Source organism: Dermacentor silvarum, chromosome 9 (genome assembly GCF_013339745.2).
Source record: "Dermacentor silvarum isolate Dsil-2018 chromosome 9, BIME_Dsil_1.4, whole genome shotgun sequence".
Classification (NCBI taxonomy): domain Eukaryota; kingdom Metazoa; phylum Arthropoda; class Arachnida; order Ixodida; family Ixodidae; genus Dermacentor; species Dermacentor silvarum.
The window spans coordinates 74710362-74729980 of record NC_051162.1 but is presented as its reverse complement, the minus strand read 5'-3'; the positions used below and the strand labels follow the sequence as shown (position 1 = coordinate 74729980).

Sequence of the window (19619 nt, the reverse complement as noted above, 5' to 3'; positions counted from 1 at the left end):
CTTCCTTACCAAAACTACCGGTGATATCCAGGGGCTTTTGGAAGGGTGAATCACATCGTCTTCAAGCATTTGGTTTACCTGCTGCTGTATCGCTGCATGTTCTTTCGGGGCCACACGATTAGGGTTTTGGTGAATCGGTCTCGCTTCGTCCTGTATGATTATGCGGTGCTTGGTTAGGGGCGTCCGACCGACTCTTGACGTCGTCGCAAAGCAGTCGTGGAACTCGGCCAGTAGCGCAAGAAGTTGTTCTCACTCGTGTTGCGGTAAATTGTTGTTCTCACTCGTGTTTATGTCAAGCACAGGTGCTGGGTCTTGCGCATGCGCTTCTTCTAGCACTGAAAAGCACCCACGAACATCAGCGACATCATCAAAATAGGCCACAGCCGTGCACTTTGGTAGGTGCCGTCGCTCTGTGCTAAAATTGGTCGATGACAGGTTCGTGCGCACATCGGTGATATTTACGATTCTTCGTGCAACGGCGATACCGTGAGTAAATAACAAGGCAGTTACTTGGTCTGCAACTCCTTCACAATCAAATGGTACGTCACATGCGACCGAAACACGGATACCTGACCGAGGGGGACGACCACGTCGTTTTCGATTAGACGACCGGCGTTGCGTTGAGGCGATAAGCAGGGAATTAAATCCGGAGTCCTGTGAAACGTAACCAAGCGGTCCGGAATGTTGATTATGGCGTCGCATTCCCCGTTGAAAATCCATACCTATGATTAAATATTTACAGCATGTTGCAAAAACGACGAATGTTGCCACGAAGGACGAACCTCCTATGGTTATTCTCGCCGTACAGCTTCCAGCAGTCGTGAGCAGTTCGCCGCCCGCAGTCCTTATATGAGGTCCGGTCCAGGGCGTTTTTACTTTCTTAAGGCGAACGGCTAGACCTTGACTCATTATCTAATAATCGGCACCAGTGTCGACTAGCGCTGTCACTTGCTGTACGTCAACTGAAACAATAATATCTACGCTCACAATTTCGTCGGTGTTAGAGTTTGAGTTTGAGAAAAAACCCCAATAATCCCGTCCTGCGGCGGGATTATTGGGGGTTTTTCATCATCTTGTCGGCTCGCAACCATACCCCCAGTGGTCGCCGCTGTTAGTTTCCCCGGCGTGGACTGGGCGACCTTCCTCTACGGAGGTCAGAAAAAGTACGTACACTCGGTGCAGATGAATGAGCAGGTGACGGAGAGCGTGACCGCCGGCCAAAATCTGTCTGGTGGCTGGGCAGAGAGTCATCGTTCAGAGTGCGCGTTACGGGAGCACCTTGAAAAGCAGCGTTGGCGCGGCGTAGCATGTAGTCGTCACTGGTGCGTCGACCGTCAGATCAGGATTGATAAGGTCGAAATGAGGCGTTGCGGTGCCAGCAATGCCGGGAAACGTGGCCAATTCCTCCGCATTGATAACAGAAGGGGCCCCTACTGACAGCGTACCATACGTCCGCTCCTCGAATTTGCGGCCGCCTCGAAGGCTCGTCTTGTGGCGGTGACCAAAATGCAGCTGACGGCGGCTGGTGGTAGGACGGGATCGGCGCAACGGGCGGATGTCTCAAAGGTTCCTCTGTTGCTGCTGACCAAGGTGTGGGCCTCGGCGGCTGATGGTGCGACCGTATGGGCGTCATAGCTGGTTGACCTCGGACAACGTCGGCGTAACTTAGCGGGCGCTGCTTGTGAACAGGATCGCCTGCCAAGAACGCTTGCCTAGCTTCATCACGGATGATTTCAGCGACTGATGCCATGAGTGGACCAACTGCCGGTGTCCAGAGCTTCTGAAGTTCTTCGCGAAGAATCTCCCGAATTAGATCACGGAGGGAGTTCTTATTGGTAACGGTCATTGCGGCGGAGTTGATAGGAGTGCTGCTGGGCAAGCGATCGTACTGCCTGCATCTTAGATGGAGTGCGCGTTCAATACCAGTGGCTTCCTTTATAAAATCAGCTACGGTGCTCGGTGGATTGCGCACTATAGTTCTTGTTTTACGCCACGCATGATGTAGCGCAACTTCTTTTCCTCGGGAATGTGAGGGTCAGCTCTACGACACAGGCGGGCCATGTCCTCGGCAAACATTGCCACAGTTTCATTGGGTTTCTGGAGGTGGAACTCAATTAGTTGCTGGGCACGGTCCCATCGATCAACACTCGCAACTGTTTCAGTGAGCTGATGTTGGAAATCATTCCATGTGGCGATGTTGGCTTCACGGTTCTCAGGCCACGTGCGAGCACTACTGTCAAGGACGAAGTACACGTGGGAGAGCTTTTGTTGAGCAGTCCACCCATTGACCTCGGCAAAACGTTCGTACTGGTCAAGCCAGTCTCCAACGTCTTCAAGTTCGCCACCATGAAGCGATCGGGAACCAGTGGTTACAGAAGGGTTGCCAGGGACAGACTGTGAGTAGAGCTGTCTTCTGCAGCTCGTGGAACCTGTGGCGGGCTGGTGGTCGCCACTGGCAGAGGTAGACAGGGCCCTGACGAGCGTTCTTGCAGGAGGTTGAGCTCGGGAGCAAGGCCTAGCAACTGCCGACTGAAGCGATGCACAGGAGTTATTGAAGATGGGCTGGATGAACGGCTTCCAGGAGTCCGGATCATCAGGCGGTGTTGTGTACCCAGCACCTCCACAAGTGTAACGAGTCAACGCGAACAAGAGACAACCCGTTGAACAAGACGGCGGAACAGCTTGTTAGGAATCACCTGAACAAAGACATGTTCTTCAAATTACCCTGTCCTACTCCTCGGAGTCAGTTAAAGCACATATTGTCATCATCGTATAAACGTCTACAAAAGTACGCGCCAATATGGTTCGCATAAATGCATGTTCTGCAAGCGTGGCTGTATAGCCTAGTGGTTACGACGCTCGCCTTGGAAACGTGGGTACGCGGGTTTGAATCCCGCCTCGGCAAGAAATATATTTTTGTTTTGTTTATTATGTAGTGACAAATACCGGCGCCAGCAGAGGACGAAGAAGAAGACGTTTCTTGTTGTTGGTGCTCGCTCTCGCTCCGCTTGGCCGTTGCCTGTTTCTGGCCTTCATAAAAACGCCAAGCGCATCTAACCTTGAACGCGTCTTATCAATTGGTGGAGCGTGCTGGTTCCCTCTTCATCCTGGAACTCCGTACCCGGACTCTACCCCCCGCCTCGGCAATGCCTGACGACGCGCCACAGCAGGGTGCTCCCGCACCACCGGTGGTCGCCTGCTCCGGCGTACCACGACAGCGAGACCCTGTCATTTTCAACAGCACCGACGAGCACGACGTCGAGGACTGGCTCACTTCATATGAGCGGGTAAGTGCCCACAATAAATGGAATGACGGCGACAAGCTCAGCTACGTCAACTTCTACCTGGCCGGCGTAGCACAGCTGTGGTTCAACAACCACGAAGCTGATATTGCCAACTGGTCCGCCTTTAAAGCGAGCTTCGCGGAAGTCTTCGGCCGACCCGCTGTTCGCAAGCTCCGCGCGGAACAGCGCTTACGCGGTCGCGCCCAACAATCCGGCGAGAACTTCACGTCCTACATCGAGGATATTGTGGACCTCTGCCGTCGCATCAACCCTGCGATGTCCGAAGCCGATAAAATCAGACACATCATGAAGGGGATCGAGGACGACGCCTTCCACATGCTCATAGCCAAAAATCCCCAAACTGTCACGGACGTCGTTCAGTACTTTCAGAGCTACGACGAGTTGCGGACACAGCGCATTGCTACACGCCTCCCGAGCTCTGACATAGCCAACATGTCAGCGTTAACTGTAGGCTCCGTTTCTGCTGACACCACAATGTTCATGCGGCAGATACAGCAGTTTGTCCGAGAAGTGGCGCGACAATTGTCGCTTGTTTCCAGCGTCCCGGACTCTGCGAGGGCGCTTGCTCCGACGCTACGACAGGCCATAGAGGAGCAAATTTCTGAGGCTCTCCCACCCACCTACCAGCATCCGCCTGTTTCCGCTCCACTCACCTATGCTGAGGTCGCACGCCGCCAGTCACCAGCAATGCCACTCCGCACGGATCCTGTTCGACCAGCAAATACCTTCTACGCTGCGCGTGCGCCTGTCCACCCGAACCCGCCTCCTTTTCGCCGTCCCGCTCCGCCGTCCACTAATCCTTGGCGCACCCAGGACAACAGGCCTATTTGCTACTTCTGTTGTCTACCTGGCCATGTCGCACGTTTCTGTCGTCGTCGTGACATCCGTACTAGTGCGGGCGACGTAAATCAAGGCTACTTTCCTTCTGAGCCACCACACCCGATCTCCTCCCACTCAACGATGAACAGCTGCTCACCGAGTCGACGTGACTACAGCCCACGTCGGTCACCCTCACCACGTCGCCGTTCACTTTCCCCAATGGTTTGTCGCCCCCCCCCCCCACCAGTACAAGCGGAAAACTAGCCCACGCAGTTCCGGAGGCAAGAACTGCGCTCGTGTCGACAACTTCAAGGCCTCGATTTCTACCTGCGAACGAAATCACCGTGAATATCGAAGGTGTTTCTGTGCAAGCACTTGTCGATACTGGAGCCGCTGTGTCTATTCTTAGTGGAGAACTGTGCCGCAAGCTCAAAAAAATTACGATTCCGCTTTCCGACGTCTCCCTGCGTACCGCAACCGCGCACCACATTCACCCTTCCGTGGCATGCACAGCTCGCCTTGTCATTCAGGCCGTTTTGTACGTAGTCGAATTCGTCGTTTTTTCACCGTGTTCATACGACGTTATTTTGGGTTGGGACTTTCTTGCTGCTAACCATGCCGTTGTTGACTGTGCGCGTGCCGAACTTGAGTTGTCGCCGACGTGTGACGCCGCATCTGACAAGCCGCCTTCTCGAGTGGTCGTCTCTGCGGAAACTGATATACCTCCTTTGTCTTGTGTTCTTGTGCCACTTTCTTGCGACTATGCTCCCTCTTCCAGCGCCCTGTTTGCGCCCTCCGAAGCCTTCACCTCTCGCAAAGACTTCCTCCTTCCTTTTGCAGTTCTCACAGTCGAAAACTCTTGCAGCGCCATTTATGTCACGAATCGGTCCTCTTCCCCAGCCACCTTATTCCGTGGTGAATGTATCGGTCGGCTTGACGATGTTGATTCCGCTTACTCCACTCAACTGCCTGACGACGCGATGAGTCTTCACGTCGACAGCATTACTCCTGTTACCACCGCCGATTCGTCCTCCTTAGAAGCCTTCCTCCCGTCAATTGATTCCGAACTTCCACCTGCCCAGCGTACCCAACTCTTGGAACTGCTCGATCGCTTTCGGCTGTCGTTCGATCATGAGCAATCTTCCTTGGGCCGCACATCCTCCATCGTTCACCACATTGACACCGGCACTCATGCACCCCTACGCCAGCGTCCATACCGAGTTTCTCACGCTGAACGTCGTGTCATTGATGAACAGGTCAACGACATGCTTCATCGTGGCGTAATACAACCCTCGCACAGCCCTTGGGCCTCCCCAGTTGTGCTGGTAAAGAAAAAGGACGGTAGCATTCGATTTTGCGTTGATTATAGGCGCCTTAACAAGATCACACGAAAAGATGTTTATCCGCTGCCCCGAATCGACGACGCTCTCGACTGCTTGCAAGGAGCAGAGTTCTTTTCCTCTTTGGACCTTCGATCTGGGTATTGGCAGGTCCCTATGAATGACCCTGACCGTCCGAAGACAGCGTTTGTAACCCCAGACGGGTTATACGAGTTTAACGTGATGCCATTCGGCCTTTGTAACGCGCCTGCCACCTTCGAACGCCTCATGGATAACATTCTTAGAGGCCTCAAATGGCACACGTGTCTGTGCTACCTGGACGACGTCGTAGTCTTTTCCAAGGACTTTGACTCCCATCTAAAGCGTCTCGCAAGCGTCCTGACTTGCCTTTCCGACGCTGGACTGCAGCTTAACCTGAAGAAGTGCCACTTTGCCGCCCGCCAGCTTACCATCTTAGGTCATGTTGTCAGCAAGGACGGTGTCCTTCCCGACCCTGCAAAGCTTCGCGCCGTCGCCGAGTTCCCCAGGCCGTCTACGCTGAAGGAGCTCCGTAGCTTTATAGGCCTGTGTTCGTACTTTCGCCGATTCGTGCGTAATTTTGCGTCCATAATCGCCCCCTTAACGCAGCTGCTTGCCAACAGCCAAGGCATCTCGGCATGGTCTACAGCTTGCGAAGACGCGTTTGCCACCTTACGCCATCTTTTGATATCCCCACCTATTCTACGCCACTTTGACCCAGACGCTCCAACAGAAATCCACACAGACGCTAGTGGAGTCGGCCTGGGCGCTATTCTAGCCCAGCGTAAGTCTAGCTTCGAAGAGTACGTCGTCTCTTACGCCAGCCGCACTCTCACCAAAGCGGAAATGAACTATTCGGTCACGGAAAAAGAATGGCTTGCTATCGTTTGGGCAATCACCAAATTTAGACCTTACGTATATGGCCGCCCATTTTATGTCGTGACTGATCACCACGCCCTGTGCTGGCTGTCGTCATTAAAGGACCCATCTAGTCGCTTAGCTCGTTGGGCGCTTCGTCTCCAGGACTATGACATCCGTGTTGTCTACCGGTCAGGCCGTAAGCATTCGGATGCCGACGCTCTTTCGCGCTCACCACTGCCTGATGAGTCTGGTGCTGCGTCTTTCTCAAGCTATGATTCTTCCTCTCTTACATTGGCCGACATGCCATCCGAGCAACGCCGGGATCCTTGGATAGCATCTCTTCTAGAGTATTTATCTCAGCCATCACCCCGCACCTCCGACCGCTCGCTTCGGCGCACTGCTCGCCACTTTGCCATCCGCGAAGGGCTCCTGTACCGCCGCAACTACCTCTCTGATGGCCGTAAATGGTTGCTAGTGATTCCTCGCCATCTACGTTCTGACATCTGTGCCTCTTTTCATGCGGATCCTCAATGCGCCCATGCCGGTGTCCTAAAGACGTATGCACGCCTACGGCTTCGATACTACTGGCGCGGAATGTACCGCTTCGTTCGGCAGTACGTCCGCTCGTGCTCCAAGTGTCAACGCCGCAAGAGCCCACCTAACCAGATAACAGGGCCGCTTCAACCATTGCCTTGTCCCTCCCGGCCTTTCGACCGTATCGGCATTGACTTGTACGGCCCTCTACCGTACACCCCAGATGGCAACCGCTGGGTTATCGTCGCCGTGGACCACCTCACGCGCTACACCGAAACTTCAGCGCTTCCGGCGGCCACAGCACGTGAAGTCGGCTCGTTCATCCTTCGCAACCTTGTTCTTCGACATGGTGCGCCTCGCGAGCTACTGAGTGACCATGGTCGTTCATTCCTCTCCGAGGCTGTAGAAGCCCTGCTCCGCGAATGCAACATTGTCCATAGAACTACGAGCGCCTATCATCCGCAAACCAATGGTATGACTGAACGCTTCAATCGCACTCTCGGCGACATACTCGCTATGTACGTTTCCGCTGACCACACTAACTGCGACCGCATCCTTCCCTTTGTTACGTATGCCTACAACAGCGCCACTCACTCGACCACAGGATTCTCTCCTTTCTTTCTTCTTTATGGTCGCGAACCTTCCTCGTTTATGGACACGATTCTTTTGTATCGCCCCGACGCTTCAGAATCTACGACTCTATCCGAAGCTGCCACCTATGCCGAAGAATGTCGTCAAATCGCACGTTCTCTTACCGCGCAAAACCAGGCCAGCCAGCAACATAGTCGAGATGCCGGCTTGTCCTTTCCCTCATATTCACCTGGATTGCTGGTATGGCTCCGCGTTCCCTCGTCTACTCCCGGCCTTTCCACAAAGTTCATCTCAAAGTATGACGGCCCTTACCGGGTTCTACGACAGACGTCCCCGGTCAACTACGTCATTGAGCCCGTTCAGCCATCTACGGACCAACGGCGTCGCGGACGCGAAACTGTTCATGTCGACCGACTGAAGCCGCACTACGACCCACCAGTGCTGCCTGTTCCATAGGTCACCAGGATGGCTCCTTTTTCGCCGGGGAGTGATTGTAGTGACAAATACCGGCGCCAGCAGAGGACGAAGAAGGAGACGTTTCTTGTTGTTGGTGCTCGCTCTCGGTCCGCTTGGCCGTTGCCTGTTTCTGGCCTTCATAAAAACGCCAAGCGCATCTAACCTTGAACGCGTCTTATCAATTAATAGTTTCTTGGTACGAACCATAAATTACAGGTGGCTTAAGCAGCTTCGCTGGTGCAATCCGGGGAAGCAATATGGCGGCGATATTCGGCAGCACTGCGACCGCACGATAACCACAAGAACGTCGATGTTGACGAGAGTATGTGCAGTTCGCATGTTTGAAGTGGCAAAATACTTTAATAAATAATAACACTGCTATATACTATTTTAGAGCATTTTGGTTTGATTTTTCTTTCTAATCGTGAGTACGAGCACACTGTGAAAAAGAGGGCGCGTTCCCCCGGTTTCCGCTTCTGTTGCTCAAAGGCCATCGCGGTTTCGATAGAGTTATAGGGTGCTCCGTCGACTGGATAGACTATTGACTCGGCGGCCTTCAAAACCGCCCGTGTAGCACCTCAAACATGACCTTTGAGTCAGCGTACTATCGGTTGGAAAGCCTTCCAAACGCCCGTGTGACCCGGGTACAAGGCACTCAAGTGCTGGCATAATAGATGCAGGTTTTATGTCGTCGTGCATTGTGACAATGTGCAGATCAAGTATGCTCTCGCTGGCACTGCATCGACGGTACTCGAACGTGGCTTGTGTGCCTCAGCTAAAAAACGACCCCACGCAATACCACATAAAGATCGGCAATGTCTTTCTCTTTTCTCTGTAGCAACACAGTCAGTACATTCAATATAGGTATTTTGTTGTTGATTGTAGTAGAGTGATTTTTTTGTCTTGTTCTGTTTGCGTGTTCCTTCTGTGCCCAAACAGAGATACTAATCTTGTGAATTGTTGTTCGATCAAAATTTCTCCTTCCAGGTATGGCATATACTGGTTGCGCCTGCAGCGACCTTGGTGGTGCCTTAATATATGTCGATTCAAACACAATGAGCAGCGCAGCGACTCTTACCCACGAAATACTTCATCTGTAAGTACGCCGCATCTTCAGGAATACCTGTACTGCACATTCAAAACGGATTCTTAGTGTTGTTCATCATTTATTAGGAAACAATATAGGGTGGGATAGTTTCAGCATGAAGAATTGCAATTCCTTGCGGGCTAACGTGAAACAAATCGCTGCATTTGCTCGGAAGATATATTGCATAGACGCTTTAATATCAGTGTATTAGTTAGAACTGAAGTGCACTTACTTTACCATCCTGAAATGCATGTACTTTTCTTTCGTAATTTCTAGTTCAGTTTTAACGCGATATTTCTCTGATCCTAAATGCAGCTTGCGCATACTTAAGAGTCGAAAAGTTGACGTACCTCCACTAGGGGTGTGTTTGGTCGGTATATTGTTCATTCACTATTTTCCGCGCCCCTTTAACTTTTCTATGTATGTGTAAGAACTCATACCGGAATTTTAATTGGTTTTACGATAAAGTGAGAAACAAGTGCCCAACATTTGCCAAAAGCAGAATGGGTAAACTATGCTCCGAGAGAGGTAATGTATGGGTAAATTATGCTCTCTCTTTAGTCTACATGTGCATTATTTAGAGTACTTATACCAGTCTAATAAAGTGTCAGGACTAAAGAAGTTATGCTGAAAGGAAACTGCTGCAGGCAATTTCCAGCATTATTGACTTTTTAAGTGCTTTGTACATGCTTATTCTTACGTTTATGCACTAGGCGCATACTTCTTGAATAAAAGAGAGAAGTCATACGGGAAAAGCAGAGAGGTTAACTTCTTGAGAACCTAGTAAACAGCGCGGCCCAAAGCATAGCACATAGGAAAAGATACCTGCATTCGATCACAAAATGTATGGCGTCACAAAACATACTATGTGACTGCAAGCATGCAATGGTGAGCTTCATGGCCAAGCGCTTTGCTGTGAAATAACTTTGCTCGCGCGCGCGTTTTGGCGCTTCCACCATGCAAGTAGATTTAATATTTTACTGCGCTTTCTTATAAGGCCGAATGCGGACGATCACTGCTATATCACGCACGAACACACTAGCAGCGCCAATCATATAGGCAAAAAGCTCCCGCTCTTGTTTGAAGTCGAAGAACCCCAAAATTCCTTGCGAATGGTCTACCAATATTTGAAAACAACCTCTTGTAGCCCTCGTGAAAGAGTCAATTTTTCACCATGCACCATTTTTCAGACAAACGTTTTATGAGATTACAGTTCTAAACAGTGGCATCGGAATATACGAGTAAATATAAAATCATTTTTTGTTGAGATCAACATTGAAAGTTGACTACACAATAAGTAAAAACTAAACCTCAAGCTCCCTTTGTACTGATTCACAGCTGGCTCGAGAATGTGTGACTGTGAGGACACACATGCAGGTGGTGCTGTGGCGTATATGCAAGTCACTAGAGCATCAGCTAAGCAACGGCATTCAAATCTTATCCCTTTACTGCGCTCATTGAAATATATATTTGCTTTACTAAGAGTATAACACCGGGTCCCTTCCCCCGCAGGGGCGTCTGCGCAAGCAGGTGCTTGGTGAGTTGCGCCACCACGTACCTGAACACACGGGGGTTGGACCCTCCCACACGTAACTTTGCGTGGCTTAGCCGTGTTTGGGGAAAGGGGAATCCTGGAAGTCGAGGTAATGCCGGCTGTTTATACCTATAAGACCCCTCGGCGGAGGCAACACACCTCTTTGGCCTCTGCTTCACATAGACGCCACCCCCGCACTGACCCACCCGGGGGAAATTGGTGGTCGCCTTTTCCTGTCCCCCTCTCCGATCTTTCTCTTATCATTTTTTCTGTCTTCACTGTCCTGTCACCTCCTCTCTTCTGTTACTTCCTCACCTTTCATAGGCGGCTTGGGTTAACCTTGTGCAGATGCCATCTCTTGGGTTTATATACATGGTTATAGCGGGAATGTACGGCTGGCGCGTGTAGCCTTACACGTTAAGTGCTGCAGCGTCCTCCGTGGTGGGTGGCTGTCATTGCTGCCGAAGTACACCAAACTGTTTTGGAAACGCCCGCTGTTCTTAGGCTTCTTGATCGTCTTCCTCAGAAGAGGGGACGCACCGATGAGATTTTGAACTTGTTCACCCGTCCTAAAGATATTTTTTCACGATTTCAAGTAGTGCATAGCGCAAGAACAGAAAAACTAGCAAGAACCATATAGCTATTTGTAGTTGCTAAAAGCTTAACCAACACGCTAGGCCCAGGCTACAAGGTCACCAAAATGCCAAGCAGGGACCTTCTGCTTGAGCTACGTGATAAAGACCAATACAATAGACTCAGCAAGCTTGTTACTTTTGGTGATGTCCCAGTTACCGTTTCACCGTATCAATCCATGAACACAGTACGGGGGGTAGTGTCTGAAGCAGTCCTCATCGACCTATCTGAAACCGAATTGTTGGAAAGATGGAAGGAGCCAAATGTCACGAATGTGCAGCGCATTGTTATGAGCCGGGACAACAAAGAAATTCCCACGAAACACCTGGTACTTACCTTCGAATTAATCATTTTGCCACAAAGCATTGAAACAGGCTACACAAAGATAGTTGTAACACCTTACATCCGAAATCCTAGGCGATGCTACCAATGCCAAAGATTCGGACATGGCTCGCAGAGCTACCGTGGGCGACCCACCTGTGCTAACTGTGGAGTACAAGGTCATGCCTCAGACAATTGCGAGGCCGTACCTCACTGCGTTCATTGCGATGGTGAGCATCCAGCGTAATCAGAGTCTTGTCCAAGCTGGAAAAAAGAAATGGAAATTATAACACTGAAAGTTCGTGAAAACTTAACGTTCAGGGAAGCACGCAAAAGGTACTCACCATTCCTCACAACCACTTACGCTGATGCGGCGCGTAAAGGGGCAGCGTCGCAGCGGCTACTGCCCCCTGCCCAGCCAGCGCACAGTGAGCTGTCACTTGTGGCTCCTGCCACCGGGGTGGAAAAAGCTAAGTATACTCCACCCAACCAGCAAACAGGCCCGGTTACCCTAGGGTTGCCGGCAGCACAACAGCCCTCGGTGACAGCCTGCGCTACGCGTAGTGAACCCGCAGGACCGCCAGCAGCTCCCACGGTGGGTGCAGTCAAGGCTGCCTCACTCTCTCCGGCCCCTGCTGGTGCTCGCAACAGTCGGCGCAGCTCAGGCCCAAAGACAGCCCCATCGAGCTCTGGGCTGCTGGGTGCAAATGTCTCGTCCTTCGCGGAGAGACTCTCGCGGAACTTCTTGCTCGCAAGAGCGCGTGTCCGGCGCCTCACAAGAGGCAATGGACACTACACCCATCCCGACGGCGCACCAAGCGCCTAAGAAGCGGCGAGGCTCCCTCGACCGCTTCAGAAAGGACAAATCCCATGCTACAGGGCATGGAAAAGGCTCCGCCATGTAAGGCAGCACTTCCTTTTTAATACACACAGCACCAATTTACTTTCATTACGGATACACAAATCATACAATGGAACGTCAGAGGCCTTCTTAGGAACCTCAACGATGTCCAAGAACCTCTTTACCGACACAATTCAAAAGTGATGTGTGTACAGGAAACGCACTTAAATTCAAAACATACAAACTTTCTCCGACAGTATGTTACGTTTCTTAAAGATCTCGACGATTCTCTCGCATCATCAGGCGGTGTTGCCATAGTAATTCACAAAAGCATAGCATGTCAACACTTGTGGCTAGAAACGCCCCTTGAAGCAGTGGCAGTTCGGCTTCAGTGGCAGTTTTTCTAAACAAAGTCGTCACCATTTGCTCGCTTTACATAACCCCACATTACCACTCACACAAACATGAACTTCAGTCCTTTATAGATGAATCGCCAGAACCTTATCTTGTTCTTGGCGATTTCAATGCGCACAGCAGTCTGTGGGGCGACTCTCGTATCGATGCGCGAGGTCGTCCTGTTGAAAAAATGTTTCGCCTCTGGTGCGTGTCTCCTGAATAAGAAGGAACCTACATTTTACTCTCTCGTAAACAGAACCTTTTCTTCTGTTGATCTTAGCATAGCTTCAGCGTCTCTATTATCTAAATTTAAATGGGAAGTTACCAAAATCCTTTTGGGAGCAATCACTTCCGAATACTACAGAGAATAACCAAAGAAAATGAATCTTCACCACAAGCCCCTCAATGGAAGGTTGATACAGACGATTGTGAGAAATTTCGAACTCTTACTAGTAGTATATCCTGGGCTGACATGTCTTCGTTAGGAATTGATGCTGCCGTGGACTATTTTACTACCTTCATAATTGATGCCGCTTCTAAACGCATCACCAAAATAAGTGGTGTGGCATGCAAACGCCCTGTCCCATGGTGGAACGACGAATGTAGGAACGTTCGTAGGAAATAGAACAAAACGTGGTGGTTGTTACGCGATTCTCCTACTGCAGAGAATCTCATCAATTTTAAGAAGATAAAGTCCCAAGGCCGGAGTACGCGCCGACAGGCCAGAAGAGAGAGTTGGCAGAAGTTTTTATCAAGTATACACTCGTAAACAGATGAGGCCAAAGTCGGAAACAGGGTAATAAGGTAAGAGCGTGACAGACTTATTCACTCCCTTTGGTAAGCAGACAAGGCGACAGCTTGCGAGAACAAGCGAACTTCCTGGGCGCACATTTTGAACCTGTGTCCAGCTCATCTCACTGTCCCTAAACATTTAAACGATACAAAGCCAGAATAGAAGGACAAAAGCTGGAACGAAAATGCAAGAAGTACGAGGCATATAACCAGCCATTAGGATTATCTGAGCTACAGGCATCACTAAACTGCTGCAATAAATCTGCTCCAGGAGCTGACCGTGTAACATTTGCAATGTGGAAGTACCTACCCTCTGAAACACAGAAAACCCTCCTTTCCCCCTACAACGCTATATGGTCTTCCAGCGAGATCCCGTCTGCCTGGAGTGAGTGAGTGAATAAACTTTATTGTAAAATAAATAATTCAGCTGGCCTCATGCGAGGCTTATCTATGGTCGGGGCCCATATTTCAGGGCTCCGCTGGCTTCCACAAGCCTGTTAGCTCTATTAGGATTTGGTATGTGAGGTTCTATGTTGTGTGATGTACACTCTCATGTTATGTGGTACAGGGTTGGTGTTGACGCGCACCATGGGCACATGTCTCTAAAGGCTGAGGGGTGTATCTTGTGTAGTGTATGTAAGCTGACAAAGGTGTCTGTCTGTAGCCTACGCAGATCGGTGGCCTCTTCAGTCTTTAGTTTTCTGTAGGGTGGTGGGTAAAGCGTACGATTCCCTCTATATTAGTTTAATATAGTCGAGTAATCGGGATCGATGGGCGTTAGGTCGTCTACAGCAGATGTGTTAAGGACCCGGTAGTGAGCGTATCCTCGGGCGGCTCTATCCGCATGTAGATTACCTGCAATCCCTTCGTGTCCAGGTACCCATAGAATCGTTTGGATAAATTCTCTTTGGCATTCTTCTTTGAGTTTGGTGAGAATTCGGTGTGCGTTCGTACCAACCCTTCCTCTTTGGAAATTTCTGCATGCTGTTTGCGAATGTGTTAGGACTGTAAGCGATTTCATTGATTTCCTTCCCTCTTGGATAGCGAGTGCGATGGTGACTTCCTCCGCTTCCGTGATGGAGCTGGCGGATATCGACCCGCTGGAGGTTATTATTTCTCAGCAGTCAGTCACTACTGCTACTGCTTTCTTAGCGTTGCCTGTGTAAAGTGCGCGTCGGTAAATCGAGCTGCATTCATAAAGCCGAATTTCCTTTCGATGTATTGGGCCCTTGCTTGCCTCCTGCCGGGAGGGAAGTTAAGGTCTAAGTTTTTGGGAAGCGGGGCTACCTGGTACCAGATTCTGATGGTGCGCGGTATTTCTTGTGTTTTTTTGTGGGCTTGGAGTTGGGCGTTGTCTCCAAGTCTCTCAAGTACGCTCCTGCCTGTGGGTGTTTGGAGGAACCGGTTTTTCTGCGAAATGAGTTGACTGGACTGGAGTGGACACTTTATTTGTGTCCTGCAGGATGCGCTTAGGGCGTAGCGGGCGTCTCCCACGTAGGGACCGACAGGGAATACCTGGAGGCCGCTTCGTGGGCCTGCTGGACGGCCCATTGAGATGAGTTGAGTTTCGGCTAGTTCGTCAAAATTGTTATGAAGTCCTAGGGCCAGAAGTTTCTCATTTGGAGTGTTCTTTGGTAGGCGTAGGGCAGTTTTGTACGCCGTATTTATGATTACACCTGCTTTTTCCTTCTCCGCTTTAGTTAGGTTGTAGTAGGGCAGGCTGTATGTTACCCTGCTGACTACTAGGCGCCTTACTAGGCGGAGTGTGTCACCCTCCTTCATGCCCCTTCTTCTGCTTGTGACTCGCGCTATCATTCGGGCGATTTGTTGGGCCGTTGTTTTGAGGAGGGCGAGGGCATGTTGACATCTGTGATTGGATTGGAGCCACATCCCTAGAATCAGTAGAGTCGTTTTCTCGGGTATGTTGCCTCCATCGATTTTGACTTCTATGCGTAAGTTTGGGTCCCTGGATACCGTTCGGTTTCCTTTCGCTTTCCATATTCTTATGATTTCAGGTTTGTCGGGTGGGCACTGCAGTCCTCTTTGCCGGGCATATTGCTCTAGTGTAGTGGCTGCTGTTTGGAGCTGTCCTTTCTTATCGGCCAAGGAGCCCTTGGTTGTCCATATAGTGATGTCATCCGCGTATAAAGCATGTCTGATACCCTGGATGTCTTGGAGTTTTCTGACCAGGCCAACCATGACGATATTGAAAAGAGTGGGTGAGATTACCGCTCCCTGAGGAGTTCCCTTGTTCGGGGGCGGAAGGTTGCACTTTCGATCTTTGCCAGCTTTAGCTCTTCTGTCTTTCGGCTTAGGAAGCTTCGTACGTAATTGTACGTTCGCTCCCCGCAGTTCGTGTTTGCTAGTCCTTTCAAGATTCCTTGGTGGCTCACGTTGTCAAAAGCCCCTTTGATATCTATGGCTAGGATAATGTGATTACCTGCATTTGGAATGTTAGTGAGTGCCTCTTCTTTTAGTTGAACGAGGATGTGTTGGGTTGAGAGCTTAGCACGGAAACCGTACATAGTATCCGGCCCATGCCCACTTTCTTCCAGGTACTGTTGGAGTGTGAAGTTTACTACTCGCTCAAAGATCTTTCCTAACCATGATGTAAGCGAGATTGGCCTCAAGTTTTCTATCGCCACTTTCTTCCCGGGCTTGGGTATCATGATTACTTTCGCATGCTTAGACTGTTCTGGTAGTGTTCCCTTGGACCAGTGGTCATTTATGAATTTGTGAGAGCGACTACGGCTCCGTCGCTCATGTTTCTGATGACGGCGTTAGTTATACGATTCACCCCGGCTGCCGTGTTGCGTGTCGAGCTTGCTATAGACGCTCTGATTTCTGCAACCGTGATGGGCTCTTCTAGCTCTGGGTTTGGGGTTCCATTGTAATTTTTTTCATATGGGGGTATAGGGGTAAAGTCGCCGTAACATTTCAGGTGTAGAGCCTTAATGATGCCTTTGTTTGTTCCTGGGAGGGTGTGTAGTAGCCTTTCCAGGGACGTTCGGCATTCGCCTTTGGTTTTTTGTGGGTCTATAATTGCCCTGAGGATTTGCCACGTTTTGGCTGTGCCCAGGGTACCATTCAGGGAGTCACAGAATTTTTCCCAGTTTGTTGTCACTAGCTGGTTCGCGTACTCCTCGGCTGTACGGGTAATCTCTGCATTTTTGAGTTTAGGTTTTCTATTAATTCTTCCGTTTCTTCCATCTTCTCGTGAGGCTCCTTCTAGCTTCCCAGAAGTGGAGTAAGCTTGGGTCTACTTCAGGGGTTTCGTTAGTTCTTGCGATTTCTTTGGTGAATTTTTGTTTCTGGTTACGGATCTCTTCGCACCATTTATCTAAGTCAGTAATTTCATTGGAAGTGGAAGTTTGTGCTTCTCGAAACCCGTGCCAATCTGTTGTTTCTGCCGTTCCAATCTGCCGCCGTATCTTCGCAGTTGGAAGGATGGTTCTCACGATAAGGTGATCACTGCCTAGATTGTTGAGTGTATTTGTCCATTCCACCCTGTCACAGTTCTGGACTATGGTAAGATCCGATGTTGTGTCTCTATTTATACTGTTACCCATCCCTGTAGGTATGGCTGGATCATTTATTAGCCTCATGTCTAGCTGGTCGTTCTGGTCCAGTATGTTCCTGTTTAGGGTACCCCCAGCTAGGATCTTTGGCATTGAAGTCGGCTACAATCACTAGCAGGCTGCCCTTAGCGAGGTAGACGGTCTTTTTTAGTAGTTCACTAAACTCTGCCTTCCTTTGGCTAGGGGGACTATAGATATTTAGTACGAAGGCACTCTTCTTTCTATTGCCTTTGTATATGAATTCCACGATGAGATGGGAGATCTCTACTTCAGCGATGGGGTCGTGCCAAAATGCAGTGATTGTCTTTTCTACGAGTGTAGCTACTTTCCAATCGTTGTCGTTTGTTGTGTACACTTCGTATCCTTGGAGACTGGGTTGGGTACCAACCTCTTGAAGGGCTATTATTCCCGGCGGGGTTTGTTGAGCGGCCACCAGTGTGTTAATAGTCCCTTTTTGCGACGATACCCCCGGTAGTTCCGCTGCCATATTTCGAAGTTTTCTTTATTGGCGTTCTTGCGTCTAGCCATGGTTGCTTTCTTGGGACATAGCTGCGAGCCCCGGTCTGCTGTATGGCTTCTCGGTTCGTTCTCTGATTGTGCTTCCTGTGGTTTGTTTGCGGATCGTCTTACTTATTTCGATCTGGTAAGTCTGTAGTTTTTGATCGAAAAGAGGCTATTATAATTCCTATCCTAAAACAGGGCAAGGATCCATCGTCTGTTTCGAGTTACCGGCATATAGCACTAATAAGCTGTCCCTGCAATGTCTTCGAAAAATTGATAATCCACCGCCTATTACATTTCCTAGAAAGCCCACGAATACACGCAGAATTGCTGCGGGACTGGCCGCTTGAGGCATTTTGCGTGTATTCGCAGGCTTCTTTCAAGCTCGGAAAAACACATTTATGTAGCATGTATTGAGCAACAGAAAGCTGTATCGGGAGTTTTTCATGCGGCTCCACAATCTTCTCATTGACACTTTGATAATTAGGACAGTATTTCTCGAGTTAGATAATAATTACAATTACCAAATAAATCTCAATAACCAAAAAATTACTGGCGGCTATTCCACTGTACTGGAAACAATTCGCACTAGGTTTGCTTCACGTAACGCCGTTCCTCTCTTCTTTTAAATCGTACTGCGTGATAGCTGGGACACCCTGTATATTAAGGCGAAAGCCTTAAATGCCTGATGAGACGGTGGCCTTGAAAACGCGGCGTGCGGTACAGATATTCATGTAAGTTCGCCATCTTTGAGAGACATGCTCGTGCCCCTGCTCGTGCATTAGTCGTCGCCTTCTTCCACAGCTGACTCCGACGCCGCTCATCATGCCAGCGTTCCCATACCGCCCGTCGCGCTCGTGCCAATGCTCTCGCGTTCGTCGTCTTCTTCCACAGCTGGCTCCGATGCCTCTCTTCATGACGAAAAAAAGCTAAGTTAATTAAGATAGATTTCATTCCGGCACTCGAACCCACGACCTTCGGTTGGAGTCGAACCCCCGCGCTTATGCGGGAGTCGAACCCATGACGTTTGGTGTTTAGGCAAAGTTAATTAAGGCACAGGTAAATAATATAGTTATTAAGGGCACTCGAACCCAGGACCTTTGGTGGGAGTCGCACCCTTGACTTTGGTGTTAACTAGGGCAGAGATAATTAGGGTAGCGTCAAATAAGGCACTCGAACGCACGCCCTTTGGTGAAAACAAAAACAAGTAACAAGAAGTAACAATGCATTCGAATGAGAGCGTTAAGCAATTTAATGACTCTCTTAGGTGCGCAAGTTTTAGCTTTCACCCTCTTTGGCGTATACCAAAGTGACTGTAAATGTTTTTTTCGTAAGAAGGGAGTGGCATGTGTCAGTGCCGGTCTGTCAGAATTTTGAGCCAGCACATTAGCCATTCTGGCTCGTCGTTTTAACAGCGGAGCTGTTTACGCCGACCGTTAGTCCGTGCAGAGCGAACAGAAAATGTGGGCCGATGTTGGTAGTGCAGAAAGGGTCCAAGCGCAATGGCACACACCCCTGTGAACTAGCGAATGTATGGTGGTGAAGGTATCGAGGATGGTATGACTTGGTATGACCTTGCGATAGCCAATTGATGATGAGGAAAGGAGGAGGAGGGTATGGCGAAAGAGTGAGAAGAAAAGCGTAGTGCGGCGACGATGGCTCCGAGATGGCACCAGAGTAGCGCGCGTCGTATGGGAGGTCTGTCGGTGGCGGCTGCTGTGAATCGCGCCCACGCGTCACCTACGCGCTGGCTCTCGCGATTTCCCGATTGGCAGGCAGTCGCGCCACACTTCGCTCCGTTTGCAACGCGCCGCATGAGACAGATTGTGCACGCCAGCCAATATATAGCGCAATGAATACACGTAGAGAGCTGCGCTCCAAATTTGCAATGGGGATAATCATAATCACCGGTGATTTTTCGGAAACGCCACAAACATTCCATACTTTTGTATTGCGAGTTGAGTACATTATACAAATGACAAGGGATGTCAAATAGTTTGCAAAGTTTGTGA

General features: G+C 49.9%; 1 protein-coding gene across 3 annotated transcripts in view; it reads left to right on the top strand.

Moving 5' to 3' along the window:
- LOC125940100 (venom metalloproteinase antarease-like TpachMP_A) overlaps positions 1-19619 on the top strand; it is a 212640-nt gene that overhangs the window by 175204 nt on the left and 17817 nt on the right. For all 3 annotated transcript variants that reach the window (XM_049655773.1, XM_049655774.1, XM_049655772.1), the window contains one exon: positions 8912-9020. In XM_049655773.1, coding sequence (XP_049511730.1) covers positions 8912-9020 — 109 coding nt within the window. The remainder of the gene's footprint in view (positions 1-8911; positions 9021-19619) is intronic.